Source organism: Lampetra fluviatilis, chromosome 7, assembly GCF_964198595.1.
Source record: "Lampetra fluviatilis chromosome 7, kcLamFluv1.1, whole genome shotgun sequence".
Lineage (NCBI taxonomy): Eukaryota > Metazoa > Chordata > Hyperoartia > Petromyzontiformes > Petromyzontidae > Lampetra > Lampetra fluviatilis.
Genome location: NC_136281.1, coordinates 5,845,652 through 5,865,862, shown reverse-complemented (window position 1 = coordinate 5,865,862; position 20,211 = coordinate 5,845,652). Strand labels below are relative to the sequence as shown.

Here is a 20,211-nt window from a genome sequence, read left to right as displayed (position 1 = left end):
AGATCCAGCAGGTAATCTGCGGATTCTTTTGCAAGTATATCATGAATAAATAAGATCTGGTGCACAAGCCGTCGAACATTCAGAGATGTTAAGTTTGACCCAATGTAGAAATCACAGTGGTGAGTCCTATATGGGCAGTTCAATGCAAATCTTAAGGCCGAGTGATACATTGAGTCAAGCTTCTTCAGTACAGTACTTGGGGCTAATTTATACACAATGTCACAGTAATCAAGTAGAGGCAGTATGGTAGCTTTTATCAATTCCAAACGGAACATAGGGGGGAAGCAGTGCTTGTGTCGATATAGAAAACCAATTTTAATTTTTGTCTTTTTCCCAATATAATCAATGTGATCTTTAAAATTCAGTTTTGAATCCAGGATGACCCCAAGATACTTATAGATCTTGACTTGCTCTATTTGATCATTATTTAAGGAATCATATTCTTAGGTTTTTTCGGTAAAGTCACTTAGGTAAAACATTAAAATTAATAAAAGTAAAATAAAATAAAAATCACGACGTTTCGGAGGCAACACAAGCCTCCGTCCTCAGGTGGAACCGCCACAGCCACGACAGCTGCATCAAGTAAATGAGAGACTACAAGAGCCACCACTCCGTACACCTGAGGACGGAGGCTTGTGTTGCCTACGAAACGTCGTGATTTTTATTTTATTTTACTTTTATTAATTGTAATGTTTTACCTACGTGACTTTACCGAAAAACCTAAGAATATGAATCCTTGCAGTCACGAAAGCTTCTAATCTATTTAAGGAATGTAATTGGGGGAAAATAACTTCCCGCTTTAGTCCTGGTGAGAAGCATAGCACCTTGGTTTTGGCAGGATTTAGGACTAGTTTAAGAGCAACTAGCTGATGTTGTAGTTTGTTGAAATCACTCTGGAGCTTAGCAATCACGTCATCCGGAGAGCGGCCAGCAGTAATCAGTACCGTGTCATCTGCAAAAAGATTTACCCTGGAATAATCCAGTTCAGTGCCCAAGTCATTTACATAAAGAGAGAAAGCATCAACTTGCTGTTTATATCAACATATGCATAAAATATCAGAGAGACAAGGAAGCTCTAGAAGTTTCAGGTGAATGAACTTTCTCAAAACATCATGACCAAGGGACTCCACTCCACACTACTTCATCCTAACCCTCATTAATCTCATCTGCACTGAGTTCAACCAACACACAACTCTTTCTGCTTCCTCCCTCGCACTGCCGAACCTAGGAATATCCCTCCAATCGTCTTTCCCCCCCCCCCCAATGGTTCTCATAACCTTGTTCAATTCATAAATACGCATCAACGCTCATCTATTACGACGTCAATCATGGTCGGTTGCTGCCGGGCCCCTTGACATTTTGGACCATTTGAACTTGTGCTCAGTGATCGTCATTTATAAACAAATTATGAGCCTCTTCCACCCCCCCCATCCTCACCATTGGACCCATACTCCGCCACCTGGTAGTGGGAAGATGTGGTCGTCGGCGCTTGCCAGACCACGGCATGAATGACTCTTTATGCTCAGCCTCATGCCGAATAGGGCCAACGTCATATTTTCCCCCGTGTGTAAAGGAGCAAGCGCCGCACACTTTCGCCGTAATGTTGCAAAACGAGGAGGCGAAGCGTGGAACGGCCCCCAATTGCTTATGCGCGATATGCTAATTGATTGGTTCGCTCGTTCGTTATGGCAAACAACGTTCATTCATTTAGCGTGTTGCTTCTATTGTTTTATATGTCGCCGTACACGTGATGTGCGGCCTCAAATTACGCGTCGAAAAAAAATGTGGCGGTTCACGTTCGCATTCACGGTACGTGTAAGTAGTTGCAACATTTTATAGATTCATGCGTCAGTGTTTACCGACTGAAGCAGCAATAATTTATATAATATACATTTATGGGGTAATTAAACTGCGTTGAGGACAAATTACTCATACCAGCCTCTGAAGTACTATATGAATGAGTGAGCTTGTGGGGAAGAATAATAAACGCTCACTGTAGAAATATATTGTAAAAACAAAGCATTGTAGATTTGGACTTGGGTCAAAAGTGTCACTCAAAGGGATGATGGCCGGTGGTGGAGACTAACGACAGATGGTCACCACTGCAGAGATGGCTCGACGAGTTGTGTCCATGATTTCTGGTGGTGAGTGTTCAGCGGGATTTGGAAATTACAAAGAATCTGACAGAGGGCACGACGTGAACGCTCCTGTTTTGACACCCGGGAGAGACGTGTCCAAGAGGCAGATGCAGTTTTTTTGACTTCGCGAAAACATGAAACATGAAAGATGGCGACAGCTTGGCGCAGGGTTCATCTTGCAGTGGGTAGATCACATCTGACGATAATTACGATGTATTCATTTCTCGTAATTAGTTTTTCGAGACGTCAACGATTTTTCCAAGGATCTGCGACCTGTCAGCGCTGGGCGCACACGGAGCACATCTTGGGACTCCTCCAATCTGCACGGCCTCTCAGCGCCGTCCCGACAACATCACCTCGCACCGGGCCACAGCGTGACCAGTGAGAGTCCATCGCAGGGTGGTGCGGAAGTCGGGGGAGCCTGCGAGCTGTCTGCCACCACTCGGATTTCAATTCGCCGCCACCTAAGGCCCCTTTGGACCGCTCACCAAGACTCTTTTGCGTGACCAGTGCAAGCCAGGCTTTTTGGGCTTTGAGTTTGTCTCGCCTGCGATTTTCATTCGTGATCGATTAAACATTAAGTTGTTCTTATCTATTTTTGGTTCTTTCGGGAAAGTCACGTAGAAGGGAAATAATAAAATAATAAAAATATAAAACAATAAAAAATTCTCACGACGTTTCGTCTGCAACACAAGCAATCATCATCAGGTGTGAAATCCACAGCAAGAAAATTTGCTGTGGATTTCACACCTGATGATGATTGCTTGTGTTGCACTCGAAACGTCGTGAGGATTATTGTTTTATATTTTTATTATTTTGTTATTTTATTATTTCCCCTCTACGTGACTTCACCGAAAGAACCAAGAATATGAATCCCTGCAGTCACGAAAGCTTTAAATCTAAATTTGTTCTTACCTATTATCATAAATTCACAGTTCGATATTGGGAGTGGCATAACAAGTTTTTTTGTTAGCTACTGTTATGTTAGTGAGCGATGTGAATTCTCAAAATCATTCACCATCAGGCATCTGTCTTGCTTCCAGATTCTTTATTAAGTAGTGACTTCATCTGCAATTCCTTTGGCTTGGCTGCCTTCACTGGGAAGAGAATGTTAAACACTCAGGACATCATCTGCTTATCGTTACTGCTTGGCAGAAATGCCAGGCATGGTACTATGTGGGCACTACTGCATTTTGTTGGATTTGATCAGCAAGCCAGCTAGCTACAATGCCATTTTTCCATTTGCTAGTTAAGTACAAGTAGGTTGTAAAATTGGACCGACTTATTATATTTTGCTATGATTTTATTAGTTGTTCACATTAAATTATCATGTGTTCTGAAATAACGTTGGTAAATTATTTATTGCTAATAAAAGGTCTCTTGGTCAAAATACATTCATTGTGCATATGTCAGAACCACCATTCTCTCGCTTATGCTCTACAATTTTAAACGACTGTGACCGAAAACTCCGTTTTACTGTGCTAACTAGAGAGTTGTTATCGCTCATCACTGGCTTTTCAGACGTAATGACGGAATGGAAAAGCTATTTGCATGATGATGTGGTGTCCTTAGAGGTGACTCCCTGCGATGCGCTGCTTGCGATTGGCGGCACCCATCGGGAGTAACCGCTTGAGGCCAGAGGTCACTTGAAGACATCTCAGACGTAGCTCTGGGGTGTCCGCTTGCACTGCTCTGCGGGAGATCTGAATGAATACTTCATCTCCTGACATGCGAGGCCGATAGCACCATTGGGACAACATTTTTGGAGAACAAAAATGATGTGCGAGGTTAAGGGGTCACTCCTCTCTGGTGTCGTCCTCGCACGATGAGCGGGTCGGGGTTATCGGGGTGAGATCACCTGTCACACCGGCTCACCGCACCTGCTGCCATCTCCTGCTCCAATCTCGTGACCTACTCAGGCTCTTTTGGTGATGGGCAGCGTCCCCCGCACCGACGTTCTCCTTACGATAATAGCGTCGATTCTCCCATCACACATGGCGACGCGGACGGTATTAGCACATAGATGTTCCCACGTGTTACGGCTCATTGGTTCACTTAATTGCTATTGGCTTTCTGAGTTCACTTTCCGTTCGTGTTACACGCATGTTTTAGCTGTAAAAACACTGTTTTCGATGGAGATGTAGAATCTCTCTCAGCGCATGTACAACACATAACGGACCCTTTATTCATTCTGTTCTTACGGCCAAAAAATGCTTTTGGCTGTGACGTCATTGAGCATAGAATTGTGTCAACAGGAAAGGAAAACGTCAACAGGCTTCATATAAAATGTGACTTGCGTTTTTTGTGCAAGTTAAGTCGATGCCATGCCATGGGTACGTTGCCATTTTTGTTGTTGTTATTTACTTGATGCTGTGGCCAAAAACAGGAATTTAAAAAATCATGTTTGTGGTGGCTTTAGGTTCATACCCAGTTTAGGACCAGGAGTGTTTTATCGTCGTTTGTGCAGCTGCTGCACTGATACAAGGAGGTTATCTGAATTCATTCGCTTCAGTGGCAGGGGAAACGCACAGGGTCTGCTGGCAACACATGCCCTTCTGGAAACATTGCTGCAGGACTTATCAGCGTGAAGTGGCCAGACTTTTAAAAACACCACGAATGCTTGCGGTGCAAATGGTAAAAAAAAAATGCGATAAGGTCAATACAGAAGCATACGGTACAATAAATATTTTAGTAATAACTTGTGCTGTGGGGAACTTGGAAGAGGTGTGATTTTAAATAATAAGAACTAGAAAGGTTACGTGATGGAACAGGGAGGCGCAGAGGTTAGAGTCCTGTCCTGTGAGCCCGGACACCTGAGTTCGAATCTTGGCCACGGTTAACGTCAGTGGTGAACGATACTTGAACCGGTCCTGCACCCCTCCCCTCCTTTACTACCCGCACTGACTGTCATGTCAAAGAATAGTCAAACATTAATATTCTTTGGTTCTTTCGGAAAAGTCACGTAGGTATAAAATTAAATCGTCAAACAGCCAACGTGACTGACACACCAGCATTGGATTGATGTTAATGTTTTTATACTTTTTTAACCATATAGGCTACGGCAAAAGATTCTCCAATGAAGCACGAGTTGACGTTAATTAATATTTGAAGTTGCGTTGTCTTCACGGACAACCGACTGAGAGAGTGTAACTTACCTGCACTGACAGGCAGCAGCTACCAATGAGACGCGCACAATATCATAGCCAATAGAGACCGCCTGCAGCGAGGGCATGCACACCGCGTTATATAACCACCTCCCCGCACATGTGCTCGGCTTCGCGTGAAGAGACTCAATGGGCACATTTTCTCCGCTAAGACGCCCTCTCGTTGATGTTGCCTTTCGTGCGATACATTAAAACACACCTCCGTTTCATCTTCTCTCCGGGCCCTTGGGTCTCCGAGTCCCTAGAGACTTATTTTCACTTGAACCCAAGGCGCAGCTTGTGGTCATTACTTTCTTTTATTATTATTATTATTAAAGAAAGGAATCAAAGCGGTGAGATGCCTAAAGGTGTTACACAGGGAACGTGGCCGTGATGCCAGCGTGACCAATAACATTACACGCTATGCGAAGGCTAATGACGGCCAGACGACTTCTCATCACAGGGCGCATGCCTCCTCCACTGAGACACGATAAAGGGTGCCGTCAGGAGCCCGTGCGATTTTCTTTGAGTGGCGCTGCCAGTCCCATATTACATTCCGCATGATCAAAACTGGCCCGGAGTGGACCCTGGCTTCTGCCTGGTCCTCCTGTGTCCGATCCCACAACCTCCTTCCTCTCACTCCACCGACGCACCACCCCCCCCCCCCCCCGTGACACTCCATACCCCCTAAAAGCGGCCCCTTGCAGCTCATTGGCCGTACAACTGCTTTTCAGTTCATATGACGGAAAATTAAGGGAACAATTTTTTAAAATATAAAAACAAACCACCCCACGCTGGAGGAATCATAACAATGTCAACATTGTGTTGTTTTATTTTTCGGAGGCCGTTATGACCCTTGATGAGGCCCTGCCCACCACCTTTGGTGTAAAATGTGAGGGTTTTGTTTTCCCCAAGTGACTGCTCCCAGTGCAATTTAGTTCGTGTACATTTATTCATAAATGTCATCAAGTGTACAGACATAATTTGTAAATGCGAAGAACGAATTACAGTTCTTGAATATAGAAGTACATCCTCAGAATTGAAATTTCGATTTGAAGCTTTCGTGACTGCAGGGATTCATATTCTTGGTTCTTTATTTTTATTATTTAATGTTTTCCCTTCTACGTGACTTTACCGAAATAACCAAGAATATACATCCTCAGAGTGAGGGCATACGTGCAAAGTGCTTACTGCATCTAGCTGGTTCTCTAAAATGCACTTTACCTCAGCAATCTGCCACAGGACAGAGCACCTGGTTTTATGACTATACAACCACGGTGCTTATATATCTTGCACGACCGGGCTAGATGTGCAATGTTTATGTCCATGTTCCTGAAAGTACGTTCATTTGCTCTTCAACATACTTTCATTACCCTAGCAAGATGCACAGTCGCATATTTTCACACAGCCAAGAAATGGAACGCATCCAAGAGGACATCCGAAATGTAAGCCCCATTATAAATCAGCTCGTGTGCAGGTGCAAGATCAATTATAGCATCGTAGGATTGTGAGAGATGGGAGCATCTTGGTGAGGCCTTCATCGAGCAGGTAATTGATCCTGGCTGATGGTGATGATTACGATGGAAAAAATAGATCCTTAATGGAGGCATATATTAGTGTTCAGTAATGCAGTACTGTATTGATGGACTCATGTCTTCGATTATCATAATTGTTACCTGCAATTGGCCAAATTCCAGACAAGTGTCAAGATAATTTCTCCAGATTTTTTTTTATTCCTCTTCGTCTTGGGCACGTGGGAAGATGCACTTGGATAACCCGAAATTCAGGCAGCGTTAGGTTCTGGACAAAGTTCAAGTACATCCACGCAGTACGTACGCAACTCGACCACGTGTCAGCACAACGTGAATGTAGCACCGCCGCTGTGTCCCATACTGCACCAATTACGCCGGCTTTCGGCAGGGGGGGTTGCGGGTTGGTTGGGTGGTGGAGAAGGTTCGGGGGGGGGGGAGTGCATACCGTGTTTAAATTGCTCCTAAGTGCAGCATGGAGAATTCTAAAGTGTTCCCAACTGTTGTTCTCTTAGCGGCACTTAACGAAACGCCGCAGCACTATTATGTCATAATCAATCCCCCAACACTTTAAGGCAATCAGAGTCACTTTAAATAAACACTTCATTTCAAGTGTTAATCATTTCATTATAGCCATTAAAACTCAAAAGCAGTTTATTTTGGCGAGACGGAGATCTTCAAGGCTCTTAAACACAAAAACAATTACTGCGGTGGATGTGGCTGCATAGTCTAAGGCAGTGGTAGCACGTAAATCATCAGCTGGATGTGGAGGGAAAAAACCACCTCTGCCCTGCTGTGGACAAGTGAAATGTTGCATCTTCCTTCCCGTCTTTGGTCTGAGAGAGTTCGCGAATAGGCAAAGTGATTCAAACGAAACTTTCATTTATTTTTTATTTGAAGCTTTCGTGGTTACAGGAATCCATACTTTTTGTTTTTTTCGGTAAAGTCACGTAGGTAGAAAATTATAGATCATGACGTTTCGATCGCAACACTAGAGGGGCCTAAGGAGAGCCCCTCTACTCTAAAGGGTAATTGGTCTCCTCTTCCACACTGGCTAAACATCTTCGAAGAGGTGAGAGTATCCACACCTCAATCCACCACACGCGATCTGCGGGTCTACCAACTGTGGTTTACGAATTTATATTGCTGGGTGGATAGAGGCGGGGAGGGGGTTTAAGAAACTTGCACCATTCTTTTTTTTAATCCAACCCCAAGAGATCAAATTGCACCGACGACCTCTGGATTGCAAGTCCAGCGTGCTAACCAGCACACCATGGCAACATCCTTCAGTATAATCCATCAATATTACATCACATGTCACAAATATCGATCTAAAGCTTTCGTGACTGCAGGGATTCATATTCTTGGTTCTTTCGGTAAAGTCACGTAGAAGGAAAATAATAAAAATGAAACATTATAAAATTCTCACGACGTTTCGGCCACAACGCAAGTAGCCGTCCTCAGGTGAAGAACAGAGCTGTCGAAAAGAACAGCGTTCACCTGACGGCGGCTGCTTGCGTTGTGGCCGAAACGTCGTGAGAATTTTATTATGTTTTATTTTTATTACTTTATCATTTCCCTTCTACACGACTTTACCGAAAGAACCAAGAATATGCCACAAATAATTGCAGAAGAGAGCTCGAGTCTATGAAGGAAGTGTCCTGAGAAGCGTGGCTTTGATTTGACTCGAGAATGCAACCTGGCTGAGAGTCGTGCTTGATGCTGGAGGTCTCTGGCAGAATGGGTTTCCGCACCGCATATTACACCCACTGATTGCCACTAACATTGCCAATGTTACCAAACCCTCAGCATGACCCCCTTTCCCGAAAAAAATAAAATAAACAAAAATATGTATGGGCAAACGCGTCAAAACATGAACGCCTTTATATTTTATACAGTATTGCCTCAATGCCACCGTTTTATTTGTAAAAAAAACTTGCAGTTAACAACATCTTTATAAACAAAGCAAATAATAACTTTTTTCCCAGTGCCCAACGCAAGTGTTGCTAAGTGCTGTTTACATTTTTGCGGCCTTCATGTTTATTTGTAACATTTCCACGTACAGTGCTCTCATAATTATAAACACCGTTTTTTCAATCTGCAAATGCCATTTTTTTCTTCCAAAGCGCCCGCACATCTGCTTAATTTACAGGATATTTGCAGTCAGATTTGTTGCCACTTTGCTTGACAAAGGCCTAGTGATATCACGAACATATATCGTTCCTCGTGACGCGTTCGCGATTGAGCCTGACAGGAGCACATGCTGGTCACCTCCTTGCGACTGACAGATGCTAACGATGCATTTTATTTTGACGGTTATGCACCTATTCCAGGGGAGTGAGTGATTTTTGTTCAGTTAGTTTCACCCACAAAGTTGGTCAAACTTCCAATGTGCAAACAGGAACACCATTCCTATACCGTGTTTTTATGCTGAGAGTAAATACTAAATTCCGATAATTTTTAGTCATTCACAAAAGTCTTTGAATCTGGAACAAAATGACACTTATGTTACATTTATCATCTATTCCCTCTTCAATCGGGTTTCTACATTCGATTGGATTAATTGATTATGCAATCTGAACTGAAGTGTGTTTGATCACTACCTCGTCTTTGTATATAAATTTAAGAAAAGATAAAGGTGCAGCGCTGAAATTGATTGCTCAAGCCATTGATGGGTGAACAGCCTACACGACTGGGGAGCACAAGACGGCCCTTTGTAAGAAGGGATTTGACCTACTATTACACGCAGATCAGACATATTGCAACAGCTGAGAGTACACACACTTTACCCTGCCATATGCAACCTGCCAATTGACTAACTCTGGTGTAACCCCTTTATATTTCTGGGTGAACAGAGGTGGCAGGATTGAAAAAACTCGCCACTTTGCTTTAACTGCCACGCCAGAAGATTAACCATGAAACCTGTGGATTGCAAGTCCAGTGTGCTGACCATTCCATCACAGGATCATCCTCTAGTTGTTATGCTGCTTGCAGTGTCAATGTGTGCTATATTTTCCGCTGTGCAATGCCTAACTGCTGTCTCGTATAATGTTTTGATTAATTTATCGAAGTTTATGTTTATTGAAAGCGTTGTCACGTGTTTTCTTCCTCCATATCTGCTTTTGTATTTGCCTTTGTAATGTGGGTCTTACGTCCTGAGAATAAATGATAACTTTTTTGAGTAGATTATTTTACCAGCATGGTGAGGTATGGTAAAATAACCTCCATGACTCTTTGGTTATTTCGGTAGAGTCACCTAAGTAGAAAAAATGAATAGATCACGACGTTTCGATCACAACAACAAGTGACCGTCTTTATGGATTCCTGGAGTTACAAAAGCTTCAAATCAAGATTAAACCTCCATGACCCACATGGCATGGGGAAGCCCTCGTTCGGCAGTAGATTATGTGTAATTATTGAGTTAGAATGCATTGCAAGACTTTTACAATAATGTCTTTTACAGCTCGTGAATTATAACTTCTAGTGCGGAATAACAGTCTCAACTTTTATAAATTACATTTGTGTGAGGACTTCAGTAGGTACACTTGTTGTTATTACAAATAATACGGAGCATATGAAAAACATGAACGTACTGGCGTTTTAATGCCCTGATGGACTCACTCCACACCCTTCACGCAGTGAATGCAAATTACCACAACTTTCCATTGCAAAGGCAAATCATTGCTGTGCTATGAGATGCACGGCTTGAGCCAAAATTAATACATTTTCTCTATTCAAAAACACTTTAGCAGAGTACGCTCGGTCTGCATTGCGCTGCTATGAACCTGCCGAGTTTGATTCCTGGCCATGGCTAACCGTGGTGGTGAGTGACATCTGAACCGATTCTTGATTTTCCTCAGCCCTCCTCCCCCCCTCCTTCACCAACCCACAATACGCAGTCTGGTGAAGTATGGTCGAACAACCGCTGTGGCAAACATAGAATCCTTCATGCAGTACTAAGTTGATAAAAGGTCGTATTAAAAAAAATAATTTGCCAATTGCAGCTCGAGTGGCCGAATTCCCCAAATGATTGATTTGAATATTATAGTAATATTGAGTGATTCCCAGTATTGTACTGCATTTTGTCTCTGACCGCTGCTCTTCAGTGGACTGCTCTTGTTTGTGGTGAGTGGAAGTGCTTGCCAACAGAGGGCACCCATTCCTCACTGAGCCTCCCTTATGCAAGAGGCCTTTTAAATTAACAATGGCAGTCGAGGAAACACGGCTGCATTTGGCGAGATGCAGCAGGTGGGGCAAAACAACAATTTAAATGAAATCAACGAATATACGCACGCTGACAATATTATATTGCAATAATGAGCACAGATGTTCTAACGACGACAGCAAAAAGGAAAGCAATAACGTGGTCTCCGTTCGACTTTTCGCACAAACGCGTGCGTTGTTTTTGCCAATTTGGTCCTTGAGAGTGCCATGTGCTCGTGAAAGAAAGGCCTGCCTGTATACCACTACAGGTGTGTTGTATTTTTGGCGTCCTCCTGGACACAAGCCAAGCATGCGCTGCGCCTGGCTCTCCCGGGCACAATCCCTGGGCAACCCCCTGCTCGCGACCAACCGGTCCCGTCCTGTTGACAGCACCTCAGCCCTCGTCGCTTCGATTGCAAGATTGAGAAGCAGCGGTGAGCGGCACCTGATCGTCGCGTATACGCAGAGCAGGGCAGGCTTGGCGCTAGCATTGCAAAAGCACACACGCGATCGGGTTGCGTTCTGATTAAGACAATATTGTTGCAGAATTTCGTTGCGGCGTTTATTGTGTATTTATGGCGCCCAGAAAAAGACTTTCGTTGGCACCCAACCGTGCGAGTACAGGCCGACAGTGTGAGGGTGCCCCCTTTATGGGAAACGTTTGAAATATTACGGCTAGGACTTTGTGTAGAATTGTGTAGTTCAGTGTTGCAAAGGGAAAACATGTTTGTGAGTACTCTTCACAGAGTATCACGTGAGGATCGCGTGCTTTTTATGCGGCAGTCACGGCGCGTCACGTTTTTACACAAGTGGAAATTGCTTACATTGGACGCTGCAACTGTATATAATGTGAGCCCGCAAAAATCTTCTCCACTGTACAGTGTTTCACTTCATCAAACGTTGAAAAGATGTCTCCATTCTCCCAAATGATGGCTTCCAAACAGCTGACGTGCCTTCCAATAAAAAATAACAAATGAAATGTCATATTCCCCAATCGTTAATGTCGTACCAATGCCACATTCTTATGGTGGCGAATCCCTTCATGATAATTGTCGATTGCTATGTGATGGACATTATTAGTGCCCATTGTGACGGTTGTGTTTACTTAAGACATGTGTAAAGGTTACTCTGTGCCAGATTCACGCAGCGCTGTAGAAGGGTCTGCTTGGTTGCAGCCTACTTGGTCGGAACTCGGTACCGTGCAATGCCTCAGGATTTTGATCATAACCCTGGCATGCTCTCCGCCGCCATGTGTCAAACTCTGCAGGCATTGGTGAACAGTGCTCCTCTGCTCTGGAAGAATAATCTGACTCGAAGCTGTCACCCCGGTGCCACCAAAGCCACCCTCGATGGATCTGAGCCCACTATCCCCATGCAGCAAATGAGCCACACACGCCCGCTTTGCCGTTGTGCCAATGTGTGCTGTCCGCAGCCCATTTCTCGTTCCGCAAAATACTTTTTTGCAATAAATAATTAACCTATGCATGCTGGGGAAAAGCAAAAAATTGTCGAAATATATCTTTTCGAGTTTTCTTTTTTGTTTGGAGCAATATTGGCACGGTTTCCGTTGCGGTTGAGGGTTGGAGCTGCCCTTCCTGTTAGCGCTATTGTAGTCCGAGACTTTGTAAATGGAGAATTTAAAGGGTTGGTAGCAAAGGCGCAGCCTTGGCTGAGCCATGTCGTGACCACGTTCACCTCTTCCTGGACAGCAAACAGTGCTTGATTGCAGGAAATGTTCATAGCAGCAGGTGGTGGGGATAAGAATTCCAAACTTCACTTCCTCCGGTGCTTTTTGTTCCTTGTAATTGGTGTTAAGAAGGAAAATAATGGCACACCTCAGGTGAGAGAAAAAGCTTTAAAAATGCTCAGGAAGGGATTACTCAAGTCCATTTAGCAGTCATTATTTAGAGGGCAAATAAAGTTGGCAAATTATAGGTTGGATAAAATAATAAATTGTGATTGATTCTATGTATTCTATATCTGTAAACATGAATCATTATTCACGCACTTTATTTGTGCTAAATGACAACATTTTCTAAGGCTAAATATGAGACATGACTGTCACCCGAACCAAACTTGAAAAAAGTGGCCCGTCTTGCAAAACAAAAAATCTAATTGGGGCTTGTGTCTATAAAATCTAAAATGAAATGACAATGCAATGTTGCCATTAAATTAAGGCTGTTCCATTTGGCTCCGTGAGCATCAGAGACTGTCTCTCCGGACATCCTGAATCGTCGCGACAAGTCACTGCATTAACTTCCACCGCGTATTTGGGCACACAAACACACGCACAAAGACACAATTAGGGCACACAAAAGACACACACACAAGACGCATGCCACCCCAAAAACAAGCACGCGCGTGGTGGGCGTGCCCCAGAGAGGGAGATGGGCGTGACAAGCGGGAAGATGTGGGCGTGGTCTCGACGGACGTGGGCGTGTCTCGCCTTTGATTGACAGCTCAACTCGATGTAGAAGCGGACGGCGGCTCCCGAAGCAGAGGCAGAACGCCACAGTTCGCGGTGGCTGCTGCTGCTTGCTGCTGCTGCCGGACACTTTCTAGTGGTCCATCGGAGTTGTCAGCAGAGTCGCGGAACACGCCCGTAACTTCATCGGAGAGGCCAAGGTTGCTACATCAAGAGAACAAGCTGTAATCAGTTCGGCGAGGGTTTTTCGTTTTTCGAGAGCCGTGCGCGCTGATTGTGAGCGTGGATATTGGCGGCTCACGGCTCGGTCAGGACTGCAGTGTGATCGGTCAGCGTGTATTTCATTTTTATACCACTGCTGCTGCTGCTGATTTTACTGCTGTAACTTTAATTGCTGCCTGGGACACAGCGACAGCGAGAGAGAGAGAGAGATGTGAGGTTCGACTGTAGTTCTAACCTGACCGATTGGGCTAGCTGGCCTGATAGATAGTCAGACAGACCCGGGTGAGACGGCTGGATGATGAAGGTGGGGAGGCTGGCGTGATTGGCAGGTTGATAGGACAGCTAAACGGATTGCTGCGGTCAGCAGAAGGGAGTGACAGGCAGGTAAGGCAGTCAGGTGTGGCTGTCAGGTGAGACAGGCCGGTAAGACAGGTGTTGTGTGTCCGCGTGTGTCTGTGGTGTACCTGGCTTTTGCTGCAAGGTAGCCGCATGGCCCTCATACGCGTGTGGTCGCCACACCGCACACCTACCTGATTCTGGGACCCCCCCCCCGCTAATTAATATAGCATTGCCAGTTTCGGAAGACACTTCATTTAAAGAAGAAGAAGACTCAAAAAACTTAACACTGCGAAGAAAACGCATCTATCATCTCGTCTACAGACAGCATACATCCGATCGTGCTGTATATATATCAGCTGTATGATACAGATAGTTTTGCGTCAAACTCTTCCTCCTCCGACTGCTGCTGGAGCCGGTGCTGCGATCGGGAGGATCAACTCTGCCGACTTCCTCCTCACGACATCTACCGATTCCCAACCTACCCCACCGACCCTAACCCCATCCCTACTATCCTCTGCACCTGTCCCGGCACCAACAACCACAACAACACTTACCCGGAGTCTAATCTCGACACCTACCCAAATCTCGACTCCTACCTAACCCAAATTCCAACCCCCTACTTACCCCAACCCTTAACCCCAACACCACCACCCAAATCCTGAATCACCCCAACACTTTACGCCAACATCAACCCCAACATCTCACCCAAGCATCAACCACTACTCCAACGCAACCTCAACAGCAACACTCGATTCAACCTCACCTACCGATCCCAACACACCAATCCCAACTCCCCAACTCCACGGCGACCACCACCACCGACAGCGTCATGAAGAGCGGAGGCCGGCCCGGCGGTCGGGTTGCGGCGTGCATCGCCTGCTTGTCGCTGCTCCTGTCTTCGCCGCCGCCGAGCTGGCTGTCCGCGCCGGTGTCCGTGTCGGCCCTCTCTTGCCTCCCATGCGAGCGCAGCCGCTGCGAGCACAACCTGCGATGTCCCGGCCACACCGTGACGGCGCCGTGCGGCTGCTGCGAGGAGTGCGCCCGCCAGCTGGGAGAACCATGCGGGGGGCCCTTTGGCATCGTGGGCCAGTGTGACCTGGGTCTGCGCTGCCTCGTCGTTTCTTCTCCACCGCCTCCTCCTCCTCCTGGTGATACTGCCCACGCATCGAATGCATCGGCGTCATCGTATTCGTTGTCGATGGATCCAGCTGCGCAGAGAAACTGGAATGGAGATGAGGTCGGGATTTGCAAAGGTGAGATTCATAGTTTAGTGGTGTTGGCGGTTTGTGTCCATGTGGTGCAGGATATTGCTGCGTCGTCGCTTGGCCAGATCTATTTAGCTTAGGATGTGGCCCCGGGATTCCAGATGTCTAGCTGTGATATGTGGTGGTGTTGAAATGCTGAGGTCACTTCAGATCATCACAATCACCGTCATTCATCATCATACATAATCCTTGTCAATCATTATCGACAAAGTCACCCTGAATGCATGTGATCTTGGCTGATCTTGTAAGCTATGCAGGATTGAGTGGTTTGTACTCGGATGGGAGACTGCCTGGCAACACCAGGTGATGAAGGCTTGGGCTAGTGTGTGACCTAAAGGTACAGTAATGGATACTTGAATACATGTGCACACAGCTTTTAGCATTATCCCCTATAGTTGTCTCTTACACAAAACGTAATGTGTATGAATGGAATTGGCCAAACATATCCGTGCAGGAGCCTCCTTAAGTGAATTCAAGGCTCGGGGCTTTCCTTTGCAAAACACCGCCAGAGCATTTTTGTTGTCATCGTTGTCACCATCATGAGTCATCGGTGAGTACCACGTGTTGACGCTGAGCCATCCTGCGGGAGGTCAAACGAGCAATTTATTAGAGCTGTAATAAATATTCTCTAAATAGGGGTTCCCATCTTAAAACAACAATAATTTACTGCCCTTTTTGGCATTTCACTAATGGTCTCTTTTTTTTCGTGTGAACTGGGAGCTTGTTTGACCATACTTGACCACCGTGGTTTCAGTGCGGGTTGGTAAAGGGCGAGAAAGTTGAGGACCAGTTCATGTATCACGCCCCACCGATGATAGCCGTGACCAGGAACCAGACTCAAGTCGCCGGGTACAGAGCGCAGCAGCGTGCGAACCACTTTGCTGAACCTCTCCGACGCGTCATTAATTTGTGGTAATTGGGCGTGGGTCGTTGGTGGCGGGAAGCAGGCTTCCAGAACCGCCCCCCTCCCCAAAGGATCGTATAATAACTTTTGTGAAATCGTTAGTTGTAAAACTCTAATTTAATATGATCGATGAAATGGAACGCTAGCGGTGTTTATTTTACGCAGGTTTTTTTGCTTTCCATTTTTTTAGATCGCTATCAGGCAGTGCGCCTTATATAGAGCCCCTTCATTACTGCTCCTCGTGGCTCAAGCCACGGGTTCGTAAAAACACACCGATCGTTTAAACAAAAAAAACTTCACATTTTTACAGTGAATGAACAGCCCGGTCACATTAGTACCGAAGTTCACCTTTCAGCAACATGTTACGTCCACAGCAGTTAGCCAAGTACTGCAGGTGAGGTTGTTTTTGCCCTCCCAGGAACATTTGCAAGTGTTTTCATACATTGTCCAACTTAGATGAACTTTCAGAATGCGAGATAAGGGTCGGTGTGCGTGCATGTAAGAAGGGTTAGGGTTTCAGCGAACGGCGCAGCGTGAGCTCCACTAAATTTATCATTGCGTGTGGTGCGCTTTTCACCACGCCTGACCAATGGGGCAACAGCTGCGTACGTCAATGTCAGCGCAGGTATTGTGATCATATATTTTGCCACACACCTTGGTGTATTATAGAAATGCAAGTGTTGACCGGCCGCCATCGCCTCCATCGTTTGTGCTCTCGCACGGATGACAAGTCCCGACGGCTCGCCTTCAGCGCAGTCGACCTCCTTTTGCAATGTGCCCCGTGTGATTACTCTCCGAATTGTTTTACATTCAGAGTAGTTTGGCTGATCAAACGAGAATGGTCTCGCGATCCTATTCAATAAGGTCGTGATCCACTGATATATTCGTCTTGCGTTGAAGCTCTCCGTAGCGTAGTTACAGCATTCACAAAGAGCCAGTGACATGAAATATGGCATTTGTAAAACACTCTTTCCCCTCCCTGTCTGTCTGCTGACTCAGTTCAGTAAATTTAACACGGTGGTATTAGTTAACGCTTTGAGGCAAACATGCCCCGGCTATCGGGCACCCCCCACTCTACTTGCACACTCAACAGGTTTCACTGCTCGTGCCACAGCCCCTTTCAGTCTCATCACTGCAACAATATTTTACCCGCTAATTGCTCATGTGTTAATCCTTGATGAAGAGCAGATTTACAGCCCTTGACTGCACGCACATGGCCTTTACGTCAAAACCATGGCCTTGGGCTATGGGACAGCATCCCAGTGAATGCTTAATCAACCGAATAGCCGGCATTTAATGAGTGCGGTTTCTGTAATGATTTGCGCCAAATCTCATCGCTGAAAATTAGAGCTGCACATATCTGCCCGGGCAGGTGGCACATTCTTCTTAGTTGCATTGCTGTTGTTCCCTCTGGAATGCTTTATTTTAATGTGTGCCCCATATTGGCCACTGTTACAGCATGTCATGTGGGCTGTTAAAGACAGTTGTGGCCGTTGGTTGTTGAGATGCATCTGCTGCTAAAGCACCCATGGGAAGCTGACGTTCTGTTGTTAGGCCAGCGTCGCTTTCTCTTAGCCCTGCCCCGTACACCAGCTGCCCAAATCGCTGAGTGCCTGGCTTTTAAGGGCTCGTGAGGACACGTGAGCATCCCATTCCTTCACGATCATAGCGCCTTGCCATGCCATGAATGCTTCTGATTTTCAATCGGTACCAATTGTCTAACACCGACGTATGGATCAGAAACATGGACTGTGACGAAGAGCGTGAAATAAGAATTTCAAAACATCGCAAAGAAGGTGTTTAGATTTTGATTTAAAGCTTTCGTGACTGCAGGGATTCATATTCTTGGTTCTTTCGGTAAAGTCACGTAGAATAGAAATAATAAAATAATATAAAAATAAAACAATAAAAATTCTCACGACGTTTCGACTGCAACACAAGCAATCATCATCAGGTGTGAAATCCACAGCAAGAAAATTTGAGCCTTTTTATCCCAGAGTTTGTTGAAGGATCTCAAAGCTATGTGGAAACCCTCCCCGTAAAGGCGGTTAAATTGCAGTCACGAAAGCTTTAAATCAAAATTTAACCGCCTCTACGGGAAGGGTCTCCACATAGCTTTGAGATTCTTCAACAAACTCCGGGATACGAAGGCTCAACATTTCTTGCTGTGGATTTCACACCTGATGATGATTGCTTGCGTTGCAGTCGAAACGTCGTGAAAATATTTATTGTTTTGTTTTTATATTATTTTATTATTTCCCTTCTACGTGACTTTACCGAAAAAACCAAGAATAAGCTTTTTAGAGTTCCGTGCTGGGAATTACACTGAGGGACAGGAAAAGGAACGTGGATCAGAGGGCAGACACACATTATAGAGACATCTTGTTTAAAAGTAAGTGGGCTTATGTTGGATGCATTATTTGGAGGGATGACAGCAGATGAACGAGACTGTTGATGGAATTGGAGCAAAAAGAGGAAACATTCCCCAGGAGTGGCGGAAGAATGATGTCCGCTCGTGCGAAGGAGCGAGATTTGTCGTGACATTGCAGGACTTCCCAGCGTCATATGAGCTCAAACAAGAAAGAGGAGAGTTGGTCGTATAAATAATGCAATTAGGAATACAACAGTAAAGCAAGCAGCTACGATGTTGGCTGGAGCGGTTGTCTTCTTATTGGACGCAGTATTTTAATAAAGCTCACAGGAGTTAGGATCACAGTGTGTTGAGAGCATGTTTGATCAGCACATTCTCATAGATAAAGGTGAAACTTGTCGTGTACTTCAGTATGTTTTCATGATTTCTGAAAAAAGGAATTGCAAATTGTTAGTGTATATTTCCTAATATGTACTACACATTTTGGGATGCTGCCGTGGGTGTAGTGGTTCCAACATTGGATTTCCAATCCAGAGGGTACACCACGGTCGATTGACAGGTTCCACGTGTGTGTGGGGGGATCGAGTGTGGGTACTCACACTTCTACCCAGACGTCTCGTCAGAGTGGAAAAGTCGGCCAAATAACTCGCTTAGAATTCTCTCTAAGAGGGGGCCCTCTCTAGAGTTCGCTGGAGTGGAGGTATTTTTTCCGGCAGAGGCATGAGCAAGAAATCACAGTTCCTGTGCCTTTACCTTGACACATTATCGTGGTAATATTACCGGTAATGTCTCGTTTATATTTTATATTTCATCCAGCACGATTGTCTTTAATTCGCCTAGATCGTGAATTGACATACGTAATGCAATATTGATGGATTCCTTCTTCTCGCGCCATGAGCAGCCTACGTGAAGGTCTATGTCAGTGCAGGGGTTAAGCTGTACAACATGCTTGTAAGCACCCCCCCCCTCTCCTCCTCTCACCGCGCCCCCCCCCCCCCAAATCGTGCCCCCACCTCGCATGCCTGGGAGGGCTGTGCAGAAGCGGGTGTTGTTGTCACGGGATGGAATGTGGATGGTGTGAGTTGCATAACCACGAAAAGGGCTCAGTCGCCCTGGCCTCCGGCACCACCGCGGCGCGTATCGCACGCCGCGGTCCACTGTACTCGCAGCGGTGTCACTTAATTCTCCCCGCACTGTGGAAATAAAGCCCCGTCTGTCCAGGTCTTGGTTTGCCACGCATCGACTCCGCCACGCTTAATCAAATGGACCCTTTCCAGCGGCCCTGCTCGTTCGCGGTGGGACGGTGGCCCGACTTCTTCCCGTTTCCTATGACCCTTTGTATTCGCGGACGAAGCTGGCCCTGTGCGGTGTGCCGTCACTCGGTTTAATTTGGTTAATCTCGGTCGTTCAGGTTGGTTAAACCGTAGCTAACGTTGTTTGCCTGTCGGCATTGTTGTGGTTTAGAACTCTCTTTAACGACGGGACGGGTGGCTTAATTGGACCGCTGGTGCAAGAGAATATAGCGTACGGTGGCGTTGGCTGCCTGCCGTCCCTTATACTCACATGCAGTCACATTGTTTCAAGAGAACCGTTGGTTTTGTGAGCCAGAACATCTTCGACACATATATATGTGTGCTGTTAAGTTCGCCATGTGCCACATGAAAGATGGTGC

At 45.7% G+C, this 20,211-nt stretch overlaps 1 protein-coding gene across 2 annotated transcripts in view; it reads left to right on the top strand.

Moving 5' to 3' along the window:
- Window positions 1-13,483: 13,483 nt before the first annotated feature.
- The window catches only part of CRIM1 (cysteine rich transmembrane BMP regulator 1), a 75,901-nt gene continuing 69,173 nt past the window's right edge, over window positions 13,484-20,211 (top strand). For both annotated transcript variants that reach the window (XM_078858288.1, XM_078858287.1), the window contains exon 1: window positions 13,484-15,252. In XM_078858288.1, the coding sequence (XP_078714414.1) occupies window positions 14,829-15,252 (424 nt within the window). In that variant the 5' untranslated portion in view covers window positions 13,484-14,828. The remainder of the gene's footprint in view (window positions 15,253-20,211) is intronic.